The 26,403-nt window shown below is 37.6% G+C and overlaps 2 protein-coding genes across 7 annotated transcripts; both read left to right on the forward strand.

The window, feature by feature from the left end:
• Positions 1–262: 262 nt before the first annotated feature.
• Positions 263–17,001, forward strand: LOC127438930 (tropomyosin alpha-3 chain). 4 transcript variants are annotated; one of them, XM_051694842.1, is made up of 9 exons: positions 263–603; positions 3,462–3,587; positions 9,555–9,688; positions 9,997–10,114; positions 10,199–10,269; positions 10,385–10,460; positions 12,366–12,428; positions 12,513–12,582; positions 14,911–15,119. In XM_051694842.1, exons 1-9 carry the CDS (start codon positions 490–492, stop codon positions 14,991–14,993), a joined length of 855 nt encoding a protein of 284 aa, XP_051550802.1. In that variant the 5' UTR covers positions 263–489; the 3' UTR covers positions 14,994–15,119. The 4 variants fall into 4 exon arrangements, with proteins under 4 accessions (XP_051550802.1, XP_051550801.1, XP_051550804.1 ...); XM_051694841.1 differs by lacking the exon at positions 14,911–15,119 and adding an exon at positions 16,035–17,001 and having other exon boundaries at positions 267–603; XM_051694844.1 differs by lacking the exons at positions 263–603; positions 3,462–3,587 and adding an exon at positions 5,474–5,948.
• Positions 17,002–18,472: 1,471 nt separating this feature from the next.
• LOC127439061 (hematopoietic SH2 domain-containing protein homolog) lies at positions 18,473–24,588 on the forward strand. Of its 3 annotated transcripts, none has more exons than XR_007896849.1 (2): positions 18,473–18,527; positions 23,786–24,588. XR_007896849.1 is itself a non-coding variant. In XM_051695096.1 (2 exons), the coding sequence occupies exons 1-2, from the start codon at positions 22,085–22,087 to the stop codon at positions 24,137–24,139; spliced, it is 495 nt and encodes a 164-aa protein (XP_051551056.1). In that variant the 5' UTR covers positions 21,900–22,084; the 3' UTR covers positions 24,140–24,588. The 3 variants fall into 3 exon arrangements, 1 of the variants encoding a protein (XP_051551056.1); XR_007896850.1 differs by lacking the exon at positions 18,473–18,527 and adding an exon at positions 18,947–19,039; XM_051695096.1 differs by lacking the exon at positions 18,473–18,527 and adding an exon at positions 21,900–22,225.
• Positions 24,589–26,403: the final 1,815 nt, after the last annotated feature.

Here is a 26,403-nt window from a genome sequence, read left to right on the forward strand (position 1 = left end):
GTATAAAAATTTTGTTCTTTCCATCACATGACAGAAACCATTAATATGTGTTAACATATATAAGTAACAAGGTTCTTTGGCCTTATGCTCAATTATAGGGTTAAATCTGTACACAGGGCTTATCTGCTCACCTCTCCATCCATCTTTTTTAAAAGCAATATGCTCCACTCCAAATAAGGAGAAGTGCTTCGACTGCATTTTGGTCCAGGCCATTCCTTCTTACAAGTGGTTAGATGTGGAGACGGGAGGGGGAGTCAAGGGGAATGTGGTAGATTTTGGTTGGTTTTGTAGAGTGATCCAGCATTGCTGGCAGCTCTTGGTTTCAGGCAGCATCTGCTACATTCTTCTCCATCTCACTTTCTCTCGCTCTCAAAATTGCCTCCATCCATTCGTCTGACGGCACTTTCTGCTGAATGACTAAGAACTACAGTTCATTTGTAGCTTTCTTGAATTAAATTTTTGACGCAGACACTACACTAACCTGCAACTATGGAGGCCATCAAGAAGAAGATGCAGATGCTCAAATTGGACAAGGAGAATGCCATCGACCGGGCAGAGCAGGCCGAGACGGAACAGAAAGCAGCAGAGGAGAAATGCAAGCAGGTAAACCAATAGAAAGCTCACATGGAAATCCAGACGGAATCCAGATAGAAATTCACACAGAAATCTGGACAAAATCCAAATAGATTCCAGATAGAAAAATATACAGAAGACAGTAAATAGACTTTAAATGGAATCCAGATAAAAAATCTAAACTAATATCTAGACAGAATCCAGATCGAATAAAAAAAATCTAGATCAAAATCCAGATCAGATCACATGTAGATACCTCAGAGCAACATAGAAAGGTTAAGAGGTCTTGCAACAAGTGCTGGCAACAACATTTCTCAAGGCTAAGACTGTAATCAAGGAGAAGTGTGCCAAGAAGACGTCATACTTAAACACCACATATGCATTTGAGCTGCAATTTTGTGTCTTTCAGAACAATGTTGACTTGATTTGTACAATTATTTCACAAGAATTGCTATTAGGGTCTCCATAAAATTCTGATTTCCATTATATATTATGTAATGCGGTAGGCCTGCCATTGCCCCAAAACTCGTAAAAAAATGGATGAATTTCATTGCATTAGAAAACTAAAGCAAATGTCTCTTGGTTTAATATTTTATGAATGATAGCACAAGATTACTTTGGAATTTTGGACACTTTCTTTGTTGCCAAACATTAGTGGAACATGTCCATAGTAGATGTGATGAACTACACCTATGTGAACTTAAAAATAATTGACATTGTATATCCAATAAAAATCACCTTGGGACCAGTTGATTTGCAGTGATCCCTAAAAATGGATAAGAAAAGTGAATATAAGGTCAGGCATTGTTTGCAGATGCCAATTGGCTTGGAATTTTGTTGTGAACTGCATATTTCAAGTGTGTGTGTAAGTCTCCAAAATACAATACAATAATGGCAAATTTACTCAGGCCACAACCATGTAAACTGGTCATTAATGAGTAATTATTTTATGTGCTTGAGTAATTGGCCACTCTAGTCTGGAGAAAATTCTGGAAAGTCAGTCTGGACAATATCTGGCCAAAGATTTATGGCTTGCTCATTGCAAACAGACAGGACAGATACCTCAGTAAGTGAATATTACTGTAGCTTCTCTATAAGACAGGTTAATCCATCAAAATTTGTTCCACTATTCAGAACACCAGAGGTTTTAAATGGAAAAGAGAAGTCAGGGTGTCTGGAATCCCAGTAGATTAACAGACCCTATTTTGAGCATAAGAGTACAGCTAAATTGATAGCCACAGATTAGGAAAATATTTTTGAGAATTTATCACTTATTGTGACATGAGAGTTTACCTCAGACTAAAATTAAATGCAGTTATCTGCTGTCCACACCAGAGAGCAAGTCTATGATATAAAGTTGGTGACCAAAACCGTTCTCAACATCTATTAATTTCTTCAAAGCATAATAATGAATTGTTTTATTTCTGCTCTTTGACAATAAACAATCACTGAACTGCAACAATAAAACCTATTTGCATTATTAATATTTTAATAAAAATAACGTTTTTTTAAAAATATTAAGATAAATTGTTAATATATTTAAAAATGTAATGCAGAGGGGGCCTGGGTAGCTCAGTGGTAAAGATGCTGGCTACCACCCCTGGAGTTCACTAGTACAAATCCCAGGGCATGCTGAGTGACTCCAGCCAGGTCTCCTAAGCAACCAAATTGGCCCGGTTGCTAGGGAGGGTAGAGTCACATGGAGTAACCTCCTCGTGATCGCTATAATGTGGTTCGTTCTCGGTGGGGCGCATGGTGAGTTGAGCGTGGTTGCCGCCGTGGATGGCGTGAAGCCTCAACACGTGCTATGTCTCCGTGGCATCACACTCAACAAGCCACGTGATAAGATGCGCGGGTTGACAATCTCAGATGCGGAGGCAACTGGGATTCGTCCTCCGCCACCCGGACTGAGGCGAATCACTACGCGACCACGAGGACTTAAAAAGCACATTGGGAATTGGGCATCCCAAATTGGGAGAAAAAGGGAAAAAAATCCCCCCCCCCCCCCCAAAAAAATGTAATGCAAAATTATAAAAAGTAAATCAATTAATAATAGTGCGCTAAAAGAGTATCACAAATCAGTTGTACTGCGCATGTGTCAAACGCGCTCGTTCGGGCTCGCGGTCAAAAGAGTATACTTTTAAAGTTTGAGCGCGCGACTGTGTGAGATGGAAAGGCATGCGGAAAAACTAAGCCTAACCTAGCCTATACTCTTTTGACTGCATTTACATACGGACACATTTCGTAGTTTGCACTGGCTTGCAGACAGTTCAAACATTCTTTACTGATGATGAAACTTGCGTCTCGTGCACAGTAGTGGTACGCGAAAAACCAAAGCAGTGTTGTGTAAATTACTCAAAAAAGTAATTCACTACAAATTACTTACTGCTTATCTAAAAGTTACTTGAATTTACTGATTACTTCATTTTAAAATGTATCACATTTATAATTACTTTTAAGTTAAAACTCTTTTAAGTTAAAAAAAAATCTTTATCACAGAAATGTTTGTTTTACCGCTCAACAAAATACATTACATTTTACATTTAGTCATTTAGCAAACGCTTTTATCATTGTCACACGCAAGTCTTAAAACTACTTTTTCTACTAAGAAAGTAATTTGATTACAGTAATTCATTACTTTGTAATTAGATTACACCCAACACTGAACCAAGGTATACTTTGGCCTTGTAGAAGCGAGCACAAATGAAGTAGAAAAGTGTGAATATCTTAAAAGTATTAGTCAAACTGATTATCACTAAATAATACCATACAAACAGTATTAACATACAGTACTGGACAAATTTTTGTTTGGAGACCAAACACGTTCCTTTACATGACGTCATGTGTGCAGTGCTGTTTTATATGTTTATTCACTCTTCCTTAAACAGCTGGAGGATGAGCTGGTCGGCCTTCAGAAAAAACTCAAACAGACTGAAGATGAGCTAGACAAATACTCAGAGGCCCTGAAAGACGCCCAGGAGAAACTGGAACTGTCTGAGAAAAAAGCTGCTGATGTAAGTGACACATTTCTATGGACTAAGGCTTAATAAAGCAAATCAGACTGAATCATTTGAACCATACATGACTCTTTACAACTTCTTGAGTCATTCATGATTAGTTAAGATACTTTATATACTGTCACTCTCTGTTGGTCCCTCCCCAACGAGTCAATTTCTGGGTAATGGTAAATGGTTCCAATGAGAATTTATTAGGCAATACAAGTTTACCTCTGTAAAACATGTCAACAGAAGAAAACCTATAAATCAATCTTCATAAAATCTTTTTAAATACTTTTTGTCTGCAAAAATGTATGTATAATCTCATCTTCATGGAAAAGATCACTTAATGTTTTTTTGTGATTTTAAATAAATTATAAGCTGAATCAAAGCAATATAAGACTCAACTAAAGTGAATGGCTTCCACCTGTAGGAACTTGCTTGGCCTTAGGACTACAATGCATAAGTGAGTAAATTGCTTCCCAGATGTGAGTCTTTTTGTAATCACACCTGTCTGGTTCTGAGGTGGTACATCCTGTCCACTGCTCTGATAAGATCAGGTTACTCCTTACTATAACCTCAAAGGAAATGACTGCATTTGAAAAGGAAGCTAAGGAGGGGCAAGGTTGTTTGTGAATCCCGAATGATTCCAGCATGGGGTAAATTCATATGGGCCAATACAAGGTTCTTAATGTAAAGCATTATAGAAATATTTTGTGACCTCAAAAACATGCTTCATGTGGTAGCATCTAAACTACATTAGGATCACACCAACATATTTATTTTTAAAGGTCAGTACAGGTAGAAATATCAATGAAACACTATGTTAGTACATGTATACTGTACATGCTTTTTCTTTATGTTTATTAAAATTGATCATTCTGTCGATCATTGGTCATTCTGTGCTTCTTTGTCCCTATAATGCTATGAAACACATTGTGACATCTGAATATCCTACTTCATCCAATAACAAGACAAATGTAATATATCTACTTTTAAAATGGTTTCCTGTACAATGTTCTAGATTTTTTAAGGGCAGACTGAGAGGCCTGAAGCTGGGGATACAACCACTAGTTCAGTTCTTTGGAGCATTGCCCTGAAAATGTGCTCCAGACAAGCGTACCACATGTCATGCATTAGAGAAAACCGTAAACTAATTATATATCTGAATTCACAGCGCCAAAAGAGGGCTGAAAGGGAAAGATGCACTCCAATGCATGCAAGGCTTTTCACAATGAGTTCAATGGACAAGGGATTTTAGAGGCCTGTTACTGATAAGTCATTGGAACAGCAGGGAAGACTGGGGCTTCGGTTGCCATGTAGAAGCCCTGGAATCCCAAGAATGTAGTGAAAGCAAACAGAGAGGGACACACTTCTGTGACTAATGAAATCAATGCTTCTAGATTTCTGCCTCCTCTTCAGAACAAAAGCCTTTCTCTAAAACCCATAGGTGGTAATTGTTTTGACAAAAAAGTGACTTATAGAATGAGCTCTATGCTATAAAGTTAAACTGTGCTTGATATTAACGTGATTATATCTAAATTAACTGGTTTTGTCAAAATATGAAATATTATTTAAAATTAGAGGATCAACCCTACTACATTATGTTACTGAAAAGTTTCACCCTTTGTATTGCAGCAAAACTCTGACATGAAAGATGTGGAAAAGAATCGCAAATCATAGAACAGTAATGAAAATTTTAAGAACTAAAGAATTATTTGGCTAAAAACGGCAAAAATGACTATAATCAGGGAGCTATTGAGTTTCTATATAAATCAGAGACAGAAATGAAATTAAGACACGAGGCAGAATTGAATAAGATTCCTGCGCGACCCGCGGCCGCCCATCGTGACGTCATCGGGACGGCTACATTGTAGCTTTTTAAGTTCTGTCACATAACATTCCAATGACTCCATGAGACGGGAATAACCTCCCGAGAAGACCTCTCTTTCTGTATTGATCCGGACTTGAAATAAAAGTGGGAAGAATCTGGATCTAGCCCATTTCCTTTCGTTTTAAGTCTTTTTCCCACTTATTTGCACTGGCCATTCAAATACGGCACCATTCCGTTATTGTAACGCATTGTATTTTTGTTCGCGTTAAATTGTTAAATATTTATTTTTTTTTAGCGGTTTTTAAGACCTATTTTTTTTTCGCGCTTTTGCACATCGATTTTATTTTTAAGAGAATCGCGGTTTGTTTTATTTCTAGTTGTAAATATAATAATAATAATAATAAGTGATTAAAATGACAGGTGTTACTTCTTTGGACGCTGTGAAGAGAAAAATTCAAAGTTTGCAACAGCAAGCGGACGACGCAGAAGACCGAGCTTTAGTTTTACAGCGCGAGTTGGACAATGAACGGGAGCTCCGGGAAAAAGTGAGATTTTTTTTTTTTCGTTTGTTTTAGCCTACTTCCTCTTCTTATTTCTGTCTACTTCAGTGTCGTTTTGTTTCAAACTCTCTGGGCTCTTCTACGTTGTGCCTCTGTGAAGACAAGCGTCTATAAAAAAGCCCATATGCTCCTTTAGAAAACGATAATTACATGTTTAGGTGAACAGTTAGACCGGGATGCTAACGTGAGGTTCATGTGGAATTAAAGGCGTTGGTCAAAAGATGGACAATCAACTGGCAAATATATAGGGAATACAAGTGACGTTTTTTATGCACGCTTTCAACATTCGTGTTTAAGTCTGACAAATCATCATAAACTGTCTATTTATTTCATTGAATAACTGTATCTGTAGTCCAGTATTCAGGGGTATCTGTCTGTCTGTCTGTCTATCTATCTATCTATCGTCTGTATGTCTGTCACCTAAAGGAACTATTTATACTTGATTTGTCTCTTAAAAATGTCTTGCATTGGTAGAACCTAATGTATTCATGTTGTTTCAGCCATATTAAATATACTGGACTCTCCATCCATCCATCCATCCATCCATCCAATTATTCTGACACTTGAACAGAACGGTTCATTGATCCAATTCCAAAAATGGTTCTATAGGGTAGAATATGTGAAGCATAAAAGTTTTTCTTAGATGCCAAGATGCATGTTTTTGAAGTTCCCTGCCCCCATACTCCTTGGTGGATATAGCCAATCCATTTTACTACTCATCCCTTGAGAACCCTTAATGCTCAAGGTGATGTAAGGAAATATGGCCAGAACCCTGTAATTTGTCTTTTCCCATTAGAACTCACTGGTATGTGAAGAATGTTCTCCATTAAACCTGAAAACTTATTCATAGCTCTCAAACATATGAACTAGACTTTTTTTTTTTTTAAACCATCTGTTCAAGAGAGACAGAGGATGTCACATAAACTACCATGGCCCAATCTTGAGATCCCAAAGGTACTTAGTCAGGATGTTGTCTGTGTTCAACTTTTGAGTTTCCTGTGGACCCTCTTCATTCTCAAATGGCCATGCAGATATGCAGGAAGCTGGTGCTGCTTAACTAAAATCATGTTCAGAAGGATCTATGTGTTCCTCAAGTGTTTGAAGACAATGTGTCTTTGTCCATGACTTAAAATGTTGTTGCATCTGTTGCCTGCTAGATTTAATGAAGGTCCTAAGTTTGGGGATGATTGTATTCATATAAACCCACCAAACAAAACTTTAAAGATATTAACAGCTGCTCATCACGCTTGGCAACAATTCTCACGGCAACCCTCTTCCACGAAAACTTCACCCTTATCTTCATTGGGATGTTACTTTCAGTCTGTCTTTTCCACAGGTTTTGCAGGCTTTGCTTTTGCAAGTGCAAGACTTCCACCTTTAATGTGACAGAACACTGCTGGCACAAATTTGCATTGACAGTTTCCATGGTGTTAAAAAGAACATCAGAACCTCCTTTTCATGTCCTTTTAAAGTCCTGCCATACAGGAGGAAGCTTGCTTCATAATACTTAGTCTGTATTTGTACTATAGTTTGGCAGCAACTTTGCCCCTACAAAACTCTAATATGGCTCTTTTATTAACAATACCTTTGGATATTAGCCCTTCATTACTTAAAAAGAGACTGTACTTAATTTACACTATTCACTTTCATCTGATTAGTGAGGCACTATTTTCATAATATCAGCCCATAAAAAGGTCATTATATTGATAGCGTTTGACTCAGTGTTTGCTCAGTGTCAAACATGATAGTAGGTACTGTCCTTCACAGAAGCAATTCTTCAACAGCAACAGAAGTACCAGGTTATTTCCCCACATTTCAACCTTTACTATAATTGGACATGGACGTCATTGTGGTTCTAACAAGATCTGCAGTGTTCTTGCGCTAAAAAAAAGCTAGGTGCAGCACCACAAATAAAACATAATACAGGTGTCTCGAGATGCGATTTTAAAACTTGACATTCTTTTTAAGCTGACATTGTATCTAAAAGCATGGCACTGCCGTGCGAGATGCTGAAACAAACGTGAGGCATGGCGCAACACTCAAAGATGTTGGTCTAGCGCATGTTTACACAGTTAAAGCAATTGAAAAACAGTAACGCATTCGGTGTGAACACCCCTTAATCACTTCTGTGCAGATTCCCTTTTGGTTTGGTCTAGTTTGTGAAAGTTTTTATTATGGCGTAAATAGGCTAGGAATCTGAGTTCCTCGTATAATAGCCCACATACGCGTCATTTGGGTTTGCTTTGTACATGATAAACTGTTCAAGGCTTCCAGACGCTTTAGTTCACGTTGCTTGCCTTTTTTTCGTAATAACACATGGCTTCATTAGTGCCTTTATTTTATGCTTTTCTTCAGGGTGATTGCTTTTAAATCTTTTTGGCATTTCACCACAAGCATTCTCCAGAGCTTGTTTTACCATATATGGCTTGCGTCTAAAGCAGCCAGAGAACATGGTGACTAAGGAAAGGGCATGGCTCATGAGGGAGTATCCTGACCCTGAACTGAATGAGCACGTTGGGAGGGGAGAGGAGAGGATGTGGTGTGTGTCCATTTCCAGTGCATTTTTTCTCCTCCCCTCTTTAAGTGTGGCCCTTTTATTTGGATGGGGTTAATACTTTCTACTCCCTCGATATGCTCTTGCTCAACGATGAAGGAATTAAAGGGATAGTTCACCAAAAATAAAACTTCCACTGGGTGAACTATCCATTTAAAAGCACTTTTATATGTTTATATGTGATTTGCTGTATTTGAGTCTTCCCATATGGCTTGTTTCCCCTTTCACTTTTATCTAGGCACTTAAATTTTAAACACAGAAACAGCTTCTTGGCTGCAAGATTTTCCTATTGTTCTAACAGAATTGAGTACTTGCTCAATGGAGTGTCCACACTGTAAGAGGGTCTTGGTGGTATTTGTCATAATTACAGTGCAGTTTTCAATGCATTAAATGGGCAGTTTGGCTGTGAGGTCTCTTTAAACAGAAAAATGTCACAGATGTACCATTGTTTTCATTCTGAGGCCAATCTTTGTTTGAATCACAACGGGTGTTGGTCATAAAAAAGGGTGTAAAAATAATTATTTTCTTCATTTGCTGTTGTGCTTTGTGCAACAGGAGTTCAATTTTTCCATTTTGATTATATGTGTTACATCATCTGAGCACTTTTTAAAGATCTTGTGTTGTTGATGTGTACATTTTGTGTTATATTCCAGTGAATGAGTCCCAACAGACCTGGAAAAATTCCAGGACACCGTTTTTATATCCCAAAATGTATAAAACACTATCGCATGGCTCTCTGGAATACTTGATTCTGATTGGTCAATCATGCCATTCTATAGTCAAATATTTTTGTATTATGACTGTTAAACTCTATAATTACCTGTTAACCCAGTCAGTTGATTTCCTACACAGCTGTGCTAGTTTCATGGGTAATAAAAGACCCCTACTCTTCACGTTGGCATATTTCGAGATAATGATAATAGTGTATATTATCCCTCACATATTACACAATGTACACTTGTGTCTTGGCTCTTACTACACAGGGAGCTCTAAGTCCCTGCTTGCCATATTAACCTTTGACCTTTCCTCGTCATCAGGCTGAAGGTGATGTGGCAGCTCTGAACCGCAGGATTCAGCTGGTGGAGGAAGAACTGGACCGGGCTCAGGAGAGGCTGGGTACTGCACTACAGAAACTGGAAGAAGCAGAGAAGGCGGCAGACGAGAGCGAGAGGTCAATGGAAGTCTTCTACTGAGCTTTGATTCATAAATATTGGCGGGTGCAATGAATGGCTATGTTGCTTCAGGCTTTAATATGGTTGCAACCACCCTGTTTGTGTGGTTATGGTTGACAGTTAACAGTTTTCCCAAGAGAAGACATCCAAGGGTTTTACTTGTGTCCTCAGAAGCTGTTGTTTGGTTATGAAATAAAGCTCTTTACATTGCAAAATTGTTTATCTATCTTAACTATCTGATGAAGCCACCAAGAGTGTTTCTTAATAATGGCATTACTGACCACTGATTCCACCATTTTGTCTCCAGAGGTATGAAGGTAATTGAGAACCGCGCCATGAAGGACGAGGAGAAGATGGAGATCCAGGAGATGCAGCTGAAGGAGGCCAAGCACATTGCTGAGGAGGCTGACCGCAAATATGAGGAGGTTAGTTACAAGCATCTGGAGTAACACTGCTTCCAGATTTTTTGAAGTTTGAAACACTTTATCTTAACTCTGTCTTGTTTACAGGTAGCCCGTAAACTGGTGATTCTTGAGGGTGAGCTGGAACGAGCCGAGGAGAGAGCAGAAGTTGCCGAATGGTACTGTCTGCCTATTCTCAAACTTTGTGGACTTCAAAGCAATTTAATATGCTTAAGTATGGATGTTTACGCTTGGCTGGTTGAAAACATTATTTTTCTGTTTGAATGGTTGCAGCAAAGCTAGTGATTTGGAGGAGGAGCTGAAAAATGTTACAAACAACCTTAAATCCCTAGAGGCTCAGGCTGAGAAAGTAAGTACACACCTTCCATCTGATTACATTCACAAAGTCAAAATTTCAGATGTCTGTAATAAGCATTGCTTAACTTTAGAGCCTGATTAATGCTTTGAAACTGTAACCAAAGCCATGACAGTTGAAGTTCTCAAAACACAACAGGTCTGAGTCCACTAAAGGGGGGTGCACACGGGAGGCGCTAGGCAGATGACATACAACATCCTGAAATTTGAAACCATTGTTGTCTATGAGCATCGCCACCGCTACCATTTGATGTCCATTGATGGCACCTAACTTAGGCAGACTTAGGGCTTGTTTAAAATTCTAACATGCCACTCACATAGTTTTCCATTAAATTCGACCCCAAAAAATCTTTTAAGTAGACAGAAACATATTGCATAGCCTGTTTGGTTAATGCTCTGAGTCACACTAGATTGCTAACATTACCTAACTAAATAGCTAGTTACTATGTAACTTGTAATGCCACATAGCTACTAGGGGTGTAAATCGGATGTTTCATCATGATAGGATCTTATATCGATTCTCTTAGACTGCGATCTGATATTTGCTGATACTTCAAAGTCTGCCGCGATGCGATTTCGATTTGATTCGATTCAGGGCCCTGTGATCGATGTTCCGATACTATGTGCCTATTTTACACAATCAATTAAAAATATTTTGCACTCAAATGCAACCAAAATATAATTTGAATATTTTATTGAGCACTCTGAAAAGTGCAAATTTAGTATCCACGTTGGGACATCCACAACAAAATAAGGTACTTCAGATGTTGAAAAATATTATACAGATAATAATGTGAAAAATAACGTCACACACAAGTGATCATCAATCGTTTGATTACAGCTTATTTTTCAGTTTAATCCAATTCAAAGTACTTACATACCCATGACTTGTTTCCAACTATCCATGCTATCTGCGGTTTTCTTGGCTACAACTTCCACAGTTGTAATGAAAAATTCTGTTACAGTTAACTGGGATAAATGTTAGTAAGGGTGTTTATGTGTAGATGTGTAAAGTCTTATAACTGATGCTGGAGCTGAGCAGTTGATTTCTCTTTCCCTCATTAGTTCTGTTCAGAATGTCGGCGTTGTCAAGACGTTTCACATGATGGTTAAACTGCTCCATGGTAGTTGGATGTAAAATTCAAATGGGTTGAATGTGCAACGATATCGATGGAAGCCCGAATTAATAGCGCATGTTAGCCACTCTTCGTTTGTCATAAGAGCTCACATTTTAAAGAGCAGCCGGTTGACGTGCTCGCACTGATGTCACTGGTCTGGAACTCGCATTTCACGGGAAGCCTGGTTGATGTGTGCGCATGGATAGCAGAGCGCAATTTGGCTTCACAGTCCCTGCGCACATCCTTGTCCCACATGAAAAGCGTATTTAGCACTCATAAAGTGAAATTAATGTAATTACGCATTGTATCGATAACAGTGGATCGTTGGTTATTGGATCGCTGCATCGATCCAGATCGATGAATTGTTACACCCCAAATAGCTACCCATAAAAAACAGAGACTTGTAAAATATTACCAAATTTATCAGTCTAATAATTTAATTGGTCAATGCACAATAAAAATGTATTATTCAGTCCAAAATTATTTACCTTTATTGTAGAGAATGTAAAGTTAACACTCAACTATCTTGAATCTCATCACAAGTTGACTGAACTTTAGCTTGCATGTGCATAACAATGCATTCTATTAGTGATATCTGTGCTTTGTCTTACCTGTGATGCGGAGTGGCACTTCTCGTCCAGTGTGCAACTCCCTTAAGAAGATAAACCCTCTTGCAATGAAACTCTGACTTCGGAATCCCACTTCTTTTGTATCAAAGCATGATTATTTGATGTTGGTGGACTGTTGTAATATGATTGTAATATTGTATATGTATGTTACAGTACTCAGAAAAAGAGGACAAGTATGAAGAGGAAATCAAGGTTCTTAGTGACAAGCTTAAGGAGGTAAAGAAGTCAAATAAAGAATACAAAGTCAAGCAGCTCAATTTCTTGTTTCAACTCCTTTAACTTCCTTATTCTGTTTATCAGGCCGAAACCCGTGCAGAGTTTGCAGAAAGAACAGTGGCCAAACTGGAAAAATCCATTGATGACCTGGAAGGTATGAAGACATTAATTAGTTGTTTGATGTTTTTTAAATGTTGTTTTCACAGTTCTATTCAAACAATCTCAGTGTTGAATGGAGGTTCAACTGAAACTGCTAGCATTCGGAAGGTAGGTTCATTTTAGTGAACCATTTGATTCGGATGGTTTGTTCTTATAAATCGGTTCAAAAACTACATTAATTAGAATCTGAGTGATAAAATGATATAGATATTTATGTAAAAATAAATCCTCGATGTCAATGATAAACGTTAGAGTAATTTTTGATATTTTGCTATGTTCTACATCTGGACGATCGTATCACGTACTTGTAGCTAAAAACGCAAGCAGTTCGGCAAAGTTATACACACAACTAGCTAACTAAATAACAGTCATGAAATCAGTCGGTTAGGAAGTATTAGCTGGCTAACGGTTACATAAGCCCTGCTGTCATGGAAACCAGGGGAGCTTCTCATTTCTGAAATTGTGCTTCCTCATTTCCTTTCCTTGCTTCCTTTCCTCGTTTCCTTGCTCCACCCTCTTTGGAAACAAGGAAAGGATGGAAGGAAAGAAACGAGGAGAGAAGAATCGAACAAGATGTATTTGTAAAATGAAATGTCCTGCTCAATCAAGAATGACTTCAGAGTGCGTTTTAGTGCAGCTGCAGTACCTCAGTGTGCTTGCCATTATGTTATTGAAACTTTGTTTATTGATATGTTCACAAGAAATTCAAATAATTCAGGATGCACTGTTGAGTATGTAATAATTATGGTTTATTTAAACTGCAAAGGTGAAACATGAATTAAAACTGTTGTGTGAGATGTGAAGGGGGAGGAGAATTGCTTCGACCAAAAAGTCTTCCACATAGGATGCTCCTGTGCTTCCTCCATCCTTGCCTCCTGACGGTGATATTTCACAATTGATACGTCCTTCATGGTGGCGGACTTTGATCGGTTTATGCATCAAGTGCTCAACGGACAGAGAAGTGACAAAACGAGGATGCACAATTTTAGAAATAAGAAGCACCCCAGTAATGAGGCTAGGTAGCTGCTAGCTAGAAGGTAGCTATCTGGCTAATATGATATCATTGTAAACCGAACAAGACAGCACTTTATGTACAATTTAGTTACAAAAAATGTCATTATCCATATCGCTATCATAGGCAAGAAAGTATTTACTTCTTGTAATGTTTATTGGCAGTTGGCAATCCAGTTTATGGTGCCTTACTGCCACCTACTGAGCTGGAGTGTGGAGCGTCACAAGAAAGTCTTTGGGTGCTTCTAATTTCCTAAATTGTGCTTCCTCGATTCCTCGCTCCTCCATCCTCCAGCCCTTGACCTGAAAACCGATCAAAGTCCCCCATCATGAAGGACATATCAATTCTCTAAATACACAGAGGATAGAGGACAGAGGAAGCTTACCGAGGATGCTTGAGCAAGGAAACACAGGAGCTTCCTATGCCGAAGGCTTTTCAGTTGAAGCACCTAACGCACGTATAAATTCTCCTCACCATTCACATCTGACACAACAGTTTGAATTCATGTTTAACCTTTGGGGTTCAGATAAACCATAATTGTCACAAACTTTAATTGTGCATCTTGAATTATTAGGTTTTATTATGAAAATATCAATAAATCAATTTTCAACAACACAACGTCAAGTGCTCCTATGTACTGTACTAAGACCAAGTGGGTCAGTAAACTTTTCACCTTCAGAAATGACCAGTGCTGAAGAAGGACATTTTAAAAAAAATTCTGTTTGGACAAGTTCATACAGGTCACAGATGGGTCATCCTCCCCTGTCTATCTAAATAATGGCTATAAAACCTTTAGAAACTCACAACACTGTTATATTGTCATATTGTTTTAGAAGCATTCTGTCAGAGTTTCAACAGGCTCAACTGCTGGGACTCTTCACTGGAAGATGATATATTCGACTGAGTATATGGAATCAGTTTGAACAAGCCTAGTATTGCTTCTGTCCCTAGAGTATTAAAGTATGTCTTTTTCCTACACAAGCGCAACTCAGCTCTTTACAAGACTGAACTCTGCATTCACTTAATAAAAGTCAATATGTCTAGCAAAAGTAACTAGGCAGCATATCTTCTGAGTCAGATGGGAATTTTACTGTCATCACAGTCCTCATTTGTCAAATGATTTGCTTAGATTGTTACTGGCAATTAACCAGCTAGACTGTAGAGCAGGATCTCTGTGAGCTTCTTAGCACGTTTTCATGAGTAGCTCTACCATATCCATTAACTTCCTCTTGTCTCTTTCTTTTTTTCATTTGTTTTTGTTTGCTGCTGCATTTCATCCATCACTTTCCTGCTTTTCCTGCTGATCTTCAGATGAACTCTATGCTCAGAAGCTGAAGTATAAAGCCATATCTGAGGAGCTGGACCATGCTCTCAATGACATGACCTCCCTGTAAACGCATCTCTGTCCTGCGATGTCTTCTGCTATCTCAAATTTCTTGCCACTTTCTTCATGTCTGCCTCATTCTCTTCAATGTGCCATGCCTAAGCTAGTCTCAATAAAAAATACTCCCATTTTCCCATTTCAGTCTTTTAACTTCTGTTTTCATGGTTAATACTTCATTATGAAGATTTGGGAATGGTCATACACAAGCCAATGTATCCAGCTCCTTTGAATAACAAATAATGGTCAATAACACTATCATACTCGATTCATTGAGTGCGTTTACATGCACGTTCGTACACCAATTATGTTTAACAAGGCAACAATGTGTGCAGTCATGTAAATGCATTAAACAGCATTCCTTTATAGGTACAATTTCATAAATGTGTAAGAATAAACCAATTGACATGGGTAGATTTTTGTCCATTACGCGATTTTGTGTTGCGTGTAAACACCAACACCTTAACCGGTGTTGTGCGCATGCATCTTCACAGTTTGACGTTAAAAGCGGAGAATAGCACGATTATTTCAAATGTCATGAAAATGCGGATTTCTTACTTTGTCATACTTCTTATATAAGCTGATTTTTGGGAGTAATCAGTGTATTGGTGTGCATGTAAATGGGCTCAATGTAATTATAGATAATGCAATGACACTTAGCCTAGACCACATTTAAGTGTTAGGAAGTAAAAATTTAAATTTAATAAAAGAAAAGAATCGGCATTAAATGCTAGTGTAAACCGTATTATCCGAGTTAGTTTTGGCAGTTTTCTACTCTTCTCTCTTGTGATATTCCACAAAGGTGAGGTTACATTTCAGTAATGAGTGATTTACAGCTACTACCTTTGTTTACGTAATATTTTACTTATCCTCACTAATCAAAGATTCTTTACTTTTGCTATTGCATTACTTTTAATTATACACAAACATCACTGTAATTGAAAGTTATTAATGACATACCCATTTCATTTGGATGTTTTCAGCACTGTTGTGTGATTTTGGTCAATTAAAATGACCATGGCATCTAATTATTTTCCTTTCTTTGATTTTGTAGAAAAACTATCAAGTGCTAAAGAAGAAAACCTTGGAATGCATCAAGTGCTGGATCAGACACTTCAAGAACTTAACAGCTTATAAGAAAGACGATGAGAGAGAAATCCATCAGTCAACATTCCACAAATATCTCATTCACTCCAAATCTCAAGCTATCAAGCCCTGTTTTCTCACAAAGTAATAATTAACATTTTGAGGCATTGCTCTAACGTTTTCTACACCCTCTGCCTCGAAATCGCTATCAAAAATCTTTAAAAATAAATTAGCCTACGTTTTTCTGAGGTGCTATATCCCCGTTATTCCCACTGAAACAATGCTATAAATAGCTCAATAAATGCTATACCACATGGAAAATGTATACATTAATGTGCTTGGTAGAAATACCTCATCATTCCCTGGAATTGTTGGCATTAATGTGTTTCGCGGGCAAATTAATTCGTTACGTGCTAGTTTTCCATGAAGTGTTTTTGACTGTATCATGCCTGCCACCTACTGGCCATGTGGTACACTACATCAAAAACTTCACAGCTGACTGTTGTAGTGGATCATTTGAGATATAACATCGGGACATCATTGATGTTGATTCTTTTTTTATATACGTATATATATAAAAATGTCTTAATTTTTTTTAATTTCCTTTATTTGTCTCGATTTGGAACACGATTGGCATAAAAAAGTAACATGAAGTACCATTGACATTTGAACATGGTGCCATGGCAATGCTGTTTTTTGACAAATGCCATCTTATGGTATCCTTTGAATTGCCTTGGAGTATCATACAAATACCATGGTACGTGAATATGGTAATGACTAAGCCATCATGAAATGGGGACCAAAGAAATATCTGTTCTTACCAAGACATTTCTGTGAATGCATTGTTGCTTTTTTTTTTTCTGTCAAATTAGTATTTTTGAATGCCTCATAAGTTTCTTTACCACTTTCTGTGTAATAAATTTGTATAAAAAGTCTGTGTATGTATAATCACCATGTTTGATAAATAATATTTAAAAAAAAAAAAAGTAGGCTATCCTTTACATGAACAACATGCAATTCTGTAATATCCATAAAATAATACTACTTTTGTACTTTACAAGGCAGTTCATATTCTAAACGTATTTAAAACCGATATTGTTAAAACATTTTTGAAGATAATGCCAGTTAGATGAAGGCATTATAGGCTTAGGGTTGCCACCCGTCCCGGAAAATACGGCATCGTCCCGTATTTAAAGATAAAATGATGCGTCCCGTATTTAAGCCGGTCAGATGGCGTCAGATCGCCAATTTTAAATTGATATTAGTTGGAAAATTTGCCTACGGTGGTAAGGGACCGTCTGAAACGTCCACACGTTGTGCTAAAACGTGCTAATACTTTGGAGGATGTGGTAAGGGACCGTCTGAAAGGTCCATAAATGCTGTTAAAATGTGGAGTTTTTTCTGTATAAATGTTCAATAAGATCAAACAATGTATGAATACAATCATAAAGGCAAGTACAGGTGAACGAAAAAATAAACAAATAAAATAAATACAAATTATATAAAAATATGTAAAAACCATCCAAAATGTATACATAAGATAAGGAAGACAAATAATCGATTTTTTTTAAATAAATATATATATTTTTTACATATAAATTATGTATTTATTTTTTATTTTTTATAAGTCATGGGTCAGGTAAGTTCTCATTTTAGCATATAAGAAACGATATACATTTTTATTTTATTTTATTAATAACGCATATTAACTCAACACATTTATTGTTAAAACTGTAAATGCGTTTTACACTTAAGCGTCCCTTATTTTAAAACTTCAAAAGTGGCAACCGTACATTGGGTACAACTACATTATTGAACCAATTGTATTTGACCACTTAACACAAAACGAAAGTGAAACATTAACATTTTAAATATCGAGCGCGCGAATATACGAATCCTACTACAGCGAAGGCTTATTGAATATGAATTACATGATGTGAGGCCAAAATAATTAGCTGCCAAGCGGATGTTTTTATTATAATTATTATTACTATGAAAACTGCATCTCATTGACAATACTGAGACAAATTGCATGTTCACAAAGATTTTTTTTTTAATTTTTTTTATGTACAAATCAGTATAGAAATCACAGAGTTACACTTTTTAACTTGGAACAAACAAGATGGTAAGTGGGCGGAAGTCATCTTGGCTTGAAGGGTCTACTCATGAATATTAATTAAGTTGTGTGACTGGACGCATCAGAAAGCTAATTAAGCGACGCCATCCACATGCAATTAATGTTCATGTTATACATAGACCGTAAGGTTTTGCGTTCAGCAATAGGCGATGCGAACTCATTAAATCATTTATTACACAATACCGACTTTTAACTATAGAGCTAGATATTTAAATTTATATTCAGAGTGATCTGAAAAGTGTAGCTTTTTATTGAAACCACACCCCTAAGTTTTTTACAGGTGAGGTCACGTCGTCAGGCGTCTCTTACCGTGTTCCTCGGCAGGTAAGCAATAAACAGCAAATTATTAAAATATATTTTCAAATGTTCTTGTTTAGAACGGCTTTATTCCATGTTTTGGGGTCAGGTTTGGTTAATTTATCAAAAAATATTGTTAAAATGTTTATTAATAAGTTTGACGAGAACTTGACGGGTTTAGCCTAAATAAAACGTTTTTTAGTTTTATTTACCAGAGTGGTTTCACGGCATTATCTCCAGGAACTAATGGTCCCAATACTGCTACCATTACAGTATATCGCATAAATACGCAGACAGACTGCAATATGTGCTTGAACGCTTAAGTTTTGACCTCTGTCTCATCATAAACATAATGATGACATAGACTGGAAAATCAGGTTCCTGAGTTTTTAAAATCTCATGAACAAATCAGTCAGATAACCTCTTTTTGTCAAATGATCTACACTACAGAGTGGCAGGGCAATGCTGATGTGCAAACCTGCAGGTTACCTCCTCATCCGTGTCAGTGAGAGTAGAGTGGGATATACGTTATCTTATCGGTAAGTCAGTGTGAAAGTGGTCATTGTGGCCAGTTTTTGCAGTCGTCATTATAGTGAAGTTGTTTAAATAAGTCGTTATCAACTGGTTTTGCTTCAGGGCCCAGATTTTACATTGCACAGAATGTGGTGATGACCCAAAATTGTTTACTGAAGAAAAGTAAAAATGTCCAAACACTGAAAGTTCTTAATATTAGAATGAACTGCATAGGCCCAACAAAATGCAAAATTAAGTGTTCAGATTCAAAATGTGAATTTCTCAATGAATACATTTCCAATAATAATTCACTACACAAAACTAGAAGTCAACCGATATATCGGTTTTGCCGATTAATCGGCACTGATAACAGATTTCTAGAACTATCGGTTATTGGCAAAAATCCACACCGATACTTTTTTCCCGTTACGTCCGGTGCTGGAGCGGGTATGAAGGGTCCGCTGTCATTATACAGTATGAGAGCGGCCTCTAGAGGTGAAATAAAAACTCACTTCACTGATGCCTTGTGGTGTTTGTTTTGACACGTGAGACTACACTCTGTATGGAGCGGAACACTTCAGATGTGGATTTAAAACATCAACAATGAAAAGGTATGTATACAGTACAGTACACATTGTCATATTATTAAGTATTTAATTTGCTGACAAGATGCTGCATTATTAGAGAACATCAGTATGTTTGCTGACAAGGCTGAGAGGGCGTTAACATTAAAGCTAACCTCAAGCGGTTAGAACAATGTTACAAAAATACATGCAAGTCCTACCCAAATGTTTAAATGACACGATTGTTACCATCTATTTGCATTAGTTTATATCCAGCTGGTCACATTTATGCATTCGTTAGCCAGCTAAGTTACATATTTAAAGGTAGTGATGTGAGAAAGCAAATTAATATCTTCATGCAGCTGAGAGAAACGTATAAACAAATCAGAAACGCATCTGATTTTAATTTTAAAAAAAATTATCCTTGCTGTAATACGATGACTTCAGATCGATCACTTGTGCTAAAAAAGGCTAGACAACAAATACAGTTTTACAGAAAGCAGGTGTCTCAATATGCTTTTAAAGTTCTTTTTAATTAGACACATCATCTAAAAAACAGTGCTCCTGCATGAGACGCTGAATAAACAAAAACAAAGGAAACAAAGATGTTCGTCTAGTGCGCGTTTACATAGAAAAACTAATGGATGGTTGCAAAAGCATTCGGTGTGAACAGCCCCTTACAGTTGGTGGAGGTCTTTGGCCATTGCATCTTGCTCTCTTATAAGCGTTTCTCAGATTAAGCGAGTTGCTTAAATGCTTTGTCAGGAAAGATGTTTAACTTGGAAATGTGTGTCTCGAGATCCTCACGTTCGGTTCCAGTCTGTTGTGTCCCGTCTGTTTGAACAGCCCCTGACCTGTGCTCATAGTCTGAGCCACTTCACCACAGAGTTCAGCTGAATACCACTGCTATCTGTCAACATTGCTACTCTACATACAACTGTACTAAATAACAATGTGGTATTTTGCTGTTGCTATGAAGCTTGAGTCTGGAGTAGTAGGAATCAGTGCAAGTGTAACACCATGTGAACTGTCTATTGAAGCATTTCCCCCCCTCATTTTACTTTTGACTTAACATTTGAGAATATCAGCTGACTTTAAAATTTGAATATTAGTTCATATATAGTATTAATATATATTTACTTAATTTTAAAAAGTACACAACATTTCCATGGTTCAGTCAGTACTGTTTATTTTTGTAATAAAGTTCAGCACTATTTTACTTTGAGTGTCATTTTTCCATTCAGTATCGATTTTAAAAACTATCAGTTGATTAATCAGTTATCGGCAGGTACTGCCAAACTTAGTTATCATATCGGTAAAATCCACTATCAGTCGACATCTACACAAAATGCATTTAGGTCAGCACAAACCATGTTTTTTCTTTTTGCGATTAAACCCATATTTAATGCAGTCTGGTTCTTATTTCTTGTGTACTTCTGTGTATTTTGGGTAGCTTCTACCAGTTGACAGATAAAGTTGCTTCACAATACTGTAGATCAGTGGTGTCAAACTCGGTTCCTGGAGGGCAACAGTCCAGCAGAGTTTAGCTCCAACCCTAATTAAACACACCTGAAGCAGCTAATCAGGGTCTTCAGGAGTGCTTGAAGATTACAAGGAGGCATTTTGGAGCAGGGCTGGAACTAAACTCTGCAGGGCTGCGGCCCTCCAGGAACTGAGTTTGACACCCCTGATGTAGAGTTTAACTTGATGCACTGCAACAACAAAAGATATGGAAAGCATTTTTATTTTATTTTACTATTCTAACTCTGCATGATTACATAGTTGCATTTTATTATTTGCATTTAGCATGATTCACTGCTGTCCACCATATCAAAACAGATGTGTTGCAACCTCCCAGTTTCAATCACCAGAACTACTGGTTTAAATCGCCTAGTTAGATGTGAATCAAGCATGCACTCAGTCTTGCCAAGGTTTAACTTAATTCAGACTACTCGCACTATGAATTCGGCAACAGGAGGTCAAATGTTCTGCTGCTGAAACTGGTCTGTGCTTTTCGAAATTCGAACCACTGCCCCCGAGTGGCCAAAGCTGGAAGTGTTGTTGAGGTGAAATGTCCACAGGGTAGCGGCAAAGATGTGTTGTATTTTTAGTTGTTGATGTAATACAATCAACAGGAATGCATACTTGATTTATTCTACCCTCTAACTCAAACCCCAACCTTAAACATAGCCGTCAGTGAAGTAAAAATTAAATGTTAGAGGTCAAATGCAAAGCCTAAATTGCACTCACCATTATCTATTTGAACGGTATTTCTTCCTGCTATCAGTAGTGCCACAGTCAAAGGTGAACACTTTTGAATTAATGCCTGTCTGAAGGGGGATAGCACTTGTCAGTAATTGGGGGTAATGGGGTCAATTTCAAGGTACATGAACTTTTGGAAGCAGTGTGTCGATTTACTGATGCTAGGTCATTCTACAAAGACTACAGTATTTCTCTTTGTCAAAATATATTTTGTCCCCTAGAGCTGATGATTGCTGCAGACACTTCATGATTGACATGTTGTCAGATAATCAGTATGTGATAGTTGGGGAGACGATGCAATATCGCTCACTCCATGACTTGGTGGCCTTTCACTGCAGAAACCACATTATGACCTTTAACCAACTACTGACTCTGTCCTGTGAACAGGTAAAATGTTTCCAAATACAACAGTATGGTTTCTCTTAAAGGTCATACCTGGTTCAGATGCCTACTGTTTTGTGTGAGGGCCTGATGTCTGTAACAATACACCTTCGACTTGGGAATTTCAAAATACAGATTTGCCTTAAAGCTCTATTTATAGATCTAAACGAGTATGTGTTTAAAAAGTTTGTTTACCCGGCCAACAATATGATAGGGATTAGAGACATGTATATTTCCATTAGCATCATTATCTTTATACAGGTGGTAGTGGTACTTGACGTGTAAAAAATTTTTGTTGTCTGGCTCTCATTCCCTCACAGGGTGGCAAAAAAATAATAAAAAAAACTACATCGAGTTGCTTTTTCCCAGAAAGAAAGACTTATGCCTTTACCCAATTGCATTTTTGAATTCCTTCACAAAAGCAAATGTATCGCCACACTCAAATATCGCCGAACACAGCCTGACTTCGCCCCTCCAAAATGAATCACCCATGCAACCGCCAAGTCCTACAACAAGAATTTATCCCTCCTTAGAGACAGAATTGACCACTCTAAATCTACAGGGCATGGTAATAAAAATAAGTGATAGACCTCTAAATGTACATACATAGATTTTCATATGCTATTTTGCATTTGTTAACTTGAGTTTTAAAGAACGCTATAGAGTAGACAATCTCCACTGTACCTAAAGGAGGTAAATTACAACCCCCCAAAATTACAAAAATTAGTATACCCCCCCCCCAAAAAGTAATGTCATTTTGTTCCAAACATGTATGATTTTCTTTCTTCTGTGGAGCATAAAATTAGTTTTTTTTTTCTCACACTTCTGCATGTTGCCACATCACGTTCAGACATGTGACACGCAAAAAAACAATGACATTTGGCATCATTGAGCGTGTTTACATGCACAATCTTCCACTGGTTACGCTTAATAAGCCGGCAATGATTGTGGTCATGGAAACACCATAAACAGGTTTTCTTTTTCAGGTTAAGGTCATAAACGATTCAAGCAAAAACCAATCAGCAGATTTTTGCCCATTAACCCGATTTCATGTTGCATTTAAACAGCATTGCAGCGATCTTACCAGCTTATCCAATGTGCCAAATGTTGTACACATGCCAGTTTACGTTTTGATGTCAAAAGCAGAGAGCGATGATTTCAAATCTCTTATAACAAGGGTTTCTTGCATTGTCAGATTTTTTTAATGAGCTATTTTTCGGTAGTAATTAGCATGTTGGTGTGCATGTAAACACACTTCTTGATCTTAAACAAAAAAATAAAATATATTTTAGAGTGTAGATGTCTTTCTGTTCTGAAATTTCCAAAAGTTATCAGCTTCAGAAAATGCAAAAAAAAGTTCATAGAACACTTATACAGTATGGTGTCTTTTTGAGCTGCTCACTGCTTGGTTTTATTGTATTGATAAAAGCAGCACCAACATTCTGCTGAAGTCTCAACTTTTGTGTTCCAAGGAAGAAAACAAGTCATATGGGTGTGGACATTTTTTTGACATTAAATTTTGCTTGTAGGTGAACTAACTACATCAGGTTGGCTTATCTGTTTCAGGAACAGCCAACAAAGTCTGTTCCAAAGCCCAGAACAATACATACTTCCATGACTCCAACCCAAGACACACCTCCACCATTACCACCCAGAGCTTCCTTAGTAAGTCGGCCGCAACCTACAATGGAGGAAGACAGATCTGACAGACAGAAAATCCCACCCAATACACATGGTGAAGACAATGGAAACAACCCTACCCAACAGAAACACCAACAACAGTTGAAACCAGTCATGGCTCAAATTGAGAAAAAGTTTAAAAAGAAGTGCAGTCATTCAGAGGACCACACATATGAAGAGATAATAATGATATATGTCAAGAGAATGGTACATTTTTGGCACTGGAGAGCTATAATTTGAACCCTCAGCCAGCAGTGGAAAATTGCTATCAGGAATTGCCTGACAACTGTCCAGACTATCGAAGTACATCAAGCAGCTGATGATATTCCTAACTATGTAGACAGAGAATTACCATTAGAGTACCTAAATCCACCGCCATTTGCAACTGGTTACTAGATAAATAAGTAGATTTGTGGTTTTGCATAAAGCATTTATTTTGTTGTGTTCTGTTTGTTTGATCACATTTCAATATCCATATTTTTGTTGCTACTATTTTCTGTGCTGTCATTTCAATTTCTGACATAATACGTTGTGGACAATGAACAGAAGTTTGCCATCTGGAAAAACCTGTTTGGCACTGTAAAATGCTGTAATGTGACAATAACTGTGTTGATGTCATCTTGAGCCTGTGGGCATGAATTTGAATGTACTTCTCTATTTTAATAAATGCTTTGACACATAATTTGGAAAAACAAAACAAAACACCATAGCTGTTTACTTTTCACTCCACTTTTGAAGTTTTATGAAAGCAAATGATAAAGAATGTTGACGTGGAATCCCTGGATGAATTCAACAATTAACAAAAAAGTATGTTAGAACCATAGGGGTTTTTTTTTTTTTTTTGTGGACACAAACTTTCCTATCCAGATCCCATCCTAGTGCTTTTGAAACTAGGGCCTAGTGCTGGCCCTGTTTGTAGTATTTTATTATTTTCTTTTTGCGGAAACCATGGTTTTACTAGATAGCGCACGCACATCTTTGAGATGTCTGTTTTAGATCTTTTTTAAAATTATTTTATCCCCTTTTTCTCCCAATTTGGAATGCCCAATTCCCACTACTTAGTAGGTCCTCGTGGTGGTGCGGTTACGTGCCGTAATCCGGGTGGAGGACAAGTCTCATTTGCCTCCGCTTCTGAGACAGTCAGTCCGCACATCTTATGTGGCTGTGCATGACACCGCGGAGACTCACAGCAATGGAGGCTCATGCTATTCTCCGCGATCCACGCACAACTTACCACGCACCTCACTAAGAGTGAGAACCACTCATCGCGACCACGAGGAGGTTACCCCGTGTGACTTTACACTCCCTAGCAACCGGGCCAATTTGTTTGCTTAGGAGACCTGGCTGGGCTCACTCAGCACACCCTGGATTCGAACTCGTGACTCCAGGGGTGGTAGTCAGTGTCAATAATTGCTGAGCTACCCAGGCCCCCATTTGAGATTTTTTTAGATTTAGATTAATAAGACCCAGATGGCACACGTACATCTCCAAGATACAAAGGCGTCATGGGCCAAGAGGATTTTGAATGGATTATTTGAACCTCCAAAAACATATTTGTACCTCAGACTAATAAATTCAATGATTTTTGCACATAAAAAGGTTGTCTGTGGCAGAAATCTTTATTCGCATGTCTAAATTTTGTCAGTCCAAATCCAGTGGAGCTTGGTGCCCCCTCAAAAAAAGAGGTGAACAACGCCACTGCCGAGATGTCTGTTTTAGATCTTTTCATTTGGAAAGCCTCGTATTCTTATTAACATCAGCTAAACATCTTAAAAAGATCAGATTTACAAACATTCTGAATCATAAACGTCTCAAAGACATCTGCCTAAGGCCTAACATCCGAGAGGAAATGTCTTATAGAAAGACGTATTGCAGATGAGTAAACTACATGACAATAATTACAGTCAACTAGATGTAAACACACATCAAATAGACGTCTGGGTTATGTAGCCTATGTGTGCTATCAGTTTAGTAGTAACCAGGACTACAGTAACCATTGAACATTACAAGAATGGTATAAGGAGATCGCTGATCGTTAATTAAATGGAAAAGTTGGTCTAGTTAAATGGTCACATAATTTATCACACTGTGTCGCGTGCTGAAGTGCACACGCTTGAGGACGCGCTTTCTGCTCACGCTACATTTCATGTCTGACAGCTGTCAAATAAGCCAACAAATGGGTAACAACATTATATAATAATTTACTTAAATAGATACTAAGACGTACAATAATGTGTGTGAGAGCCCCCTGGGACGTCCCGGTCGCCATACGCGGCGCTTTAACCATCAGGTCCTAAACAAAAACGAACCCAAAACGACACGTGTTTCATTTAAAGCGGGCACCAGCCTTTGTCATGTAATTATATTGTAAATATACCATCTGGAGTATCAGCAATCTCTTAGTGGAAGGGGCGTATAATTCTAATTCTTTAAACGACAATTATTCTTGCGAATGACGTGAAGCATTTTACTCGAAAACGAACATTTATGACGTGCAATTTCTA

Source organism: Myxocyprinus asiaticus, chromosome 50 (assembly GCF_019703515.2).
Source record: "Myxocyprinus asiaticus isolate MX2 ecotype Aquarium Trade chromosome 50, UBuf_Myxa_2, whole genome shotgun sequence".
Lineage (NCBI taxonomy): Eukaryota > Metazoa > Chordata > Actinopteri > Cypriniformes > Catostomidae > Myxocyprinus > Myxocyprinus asiaticus.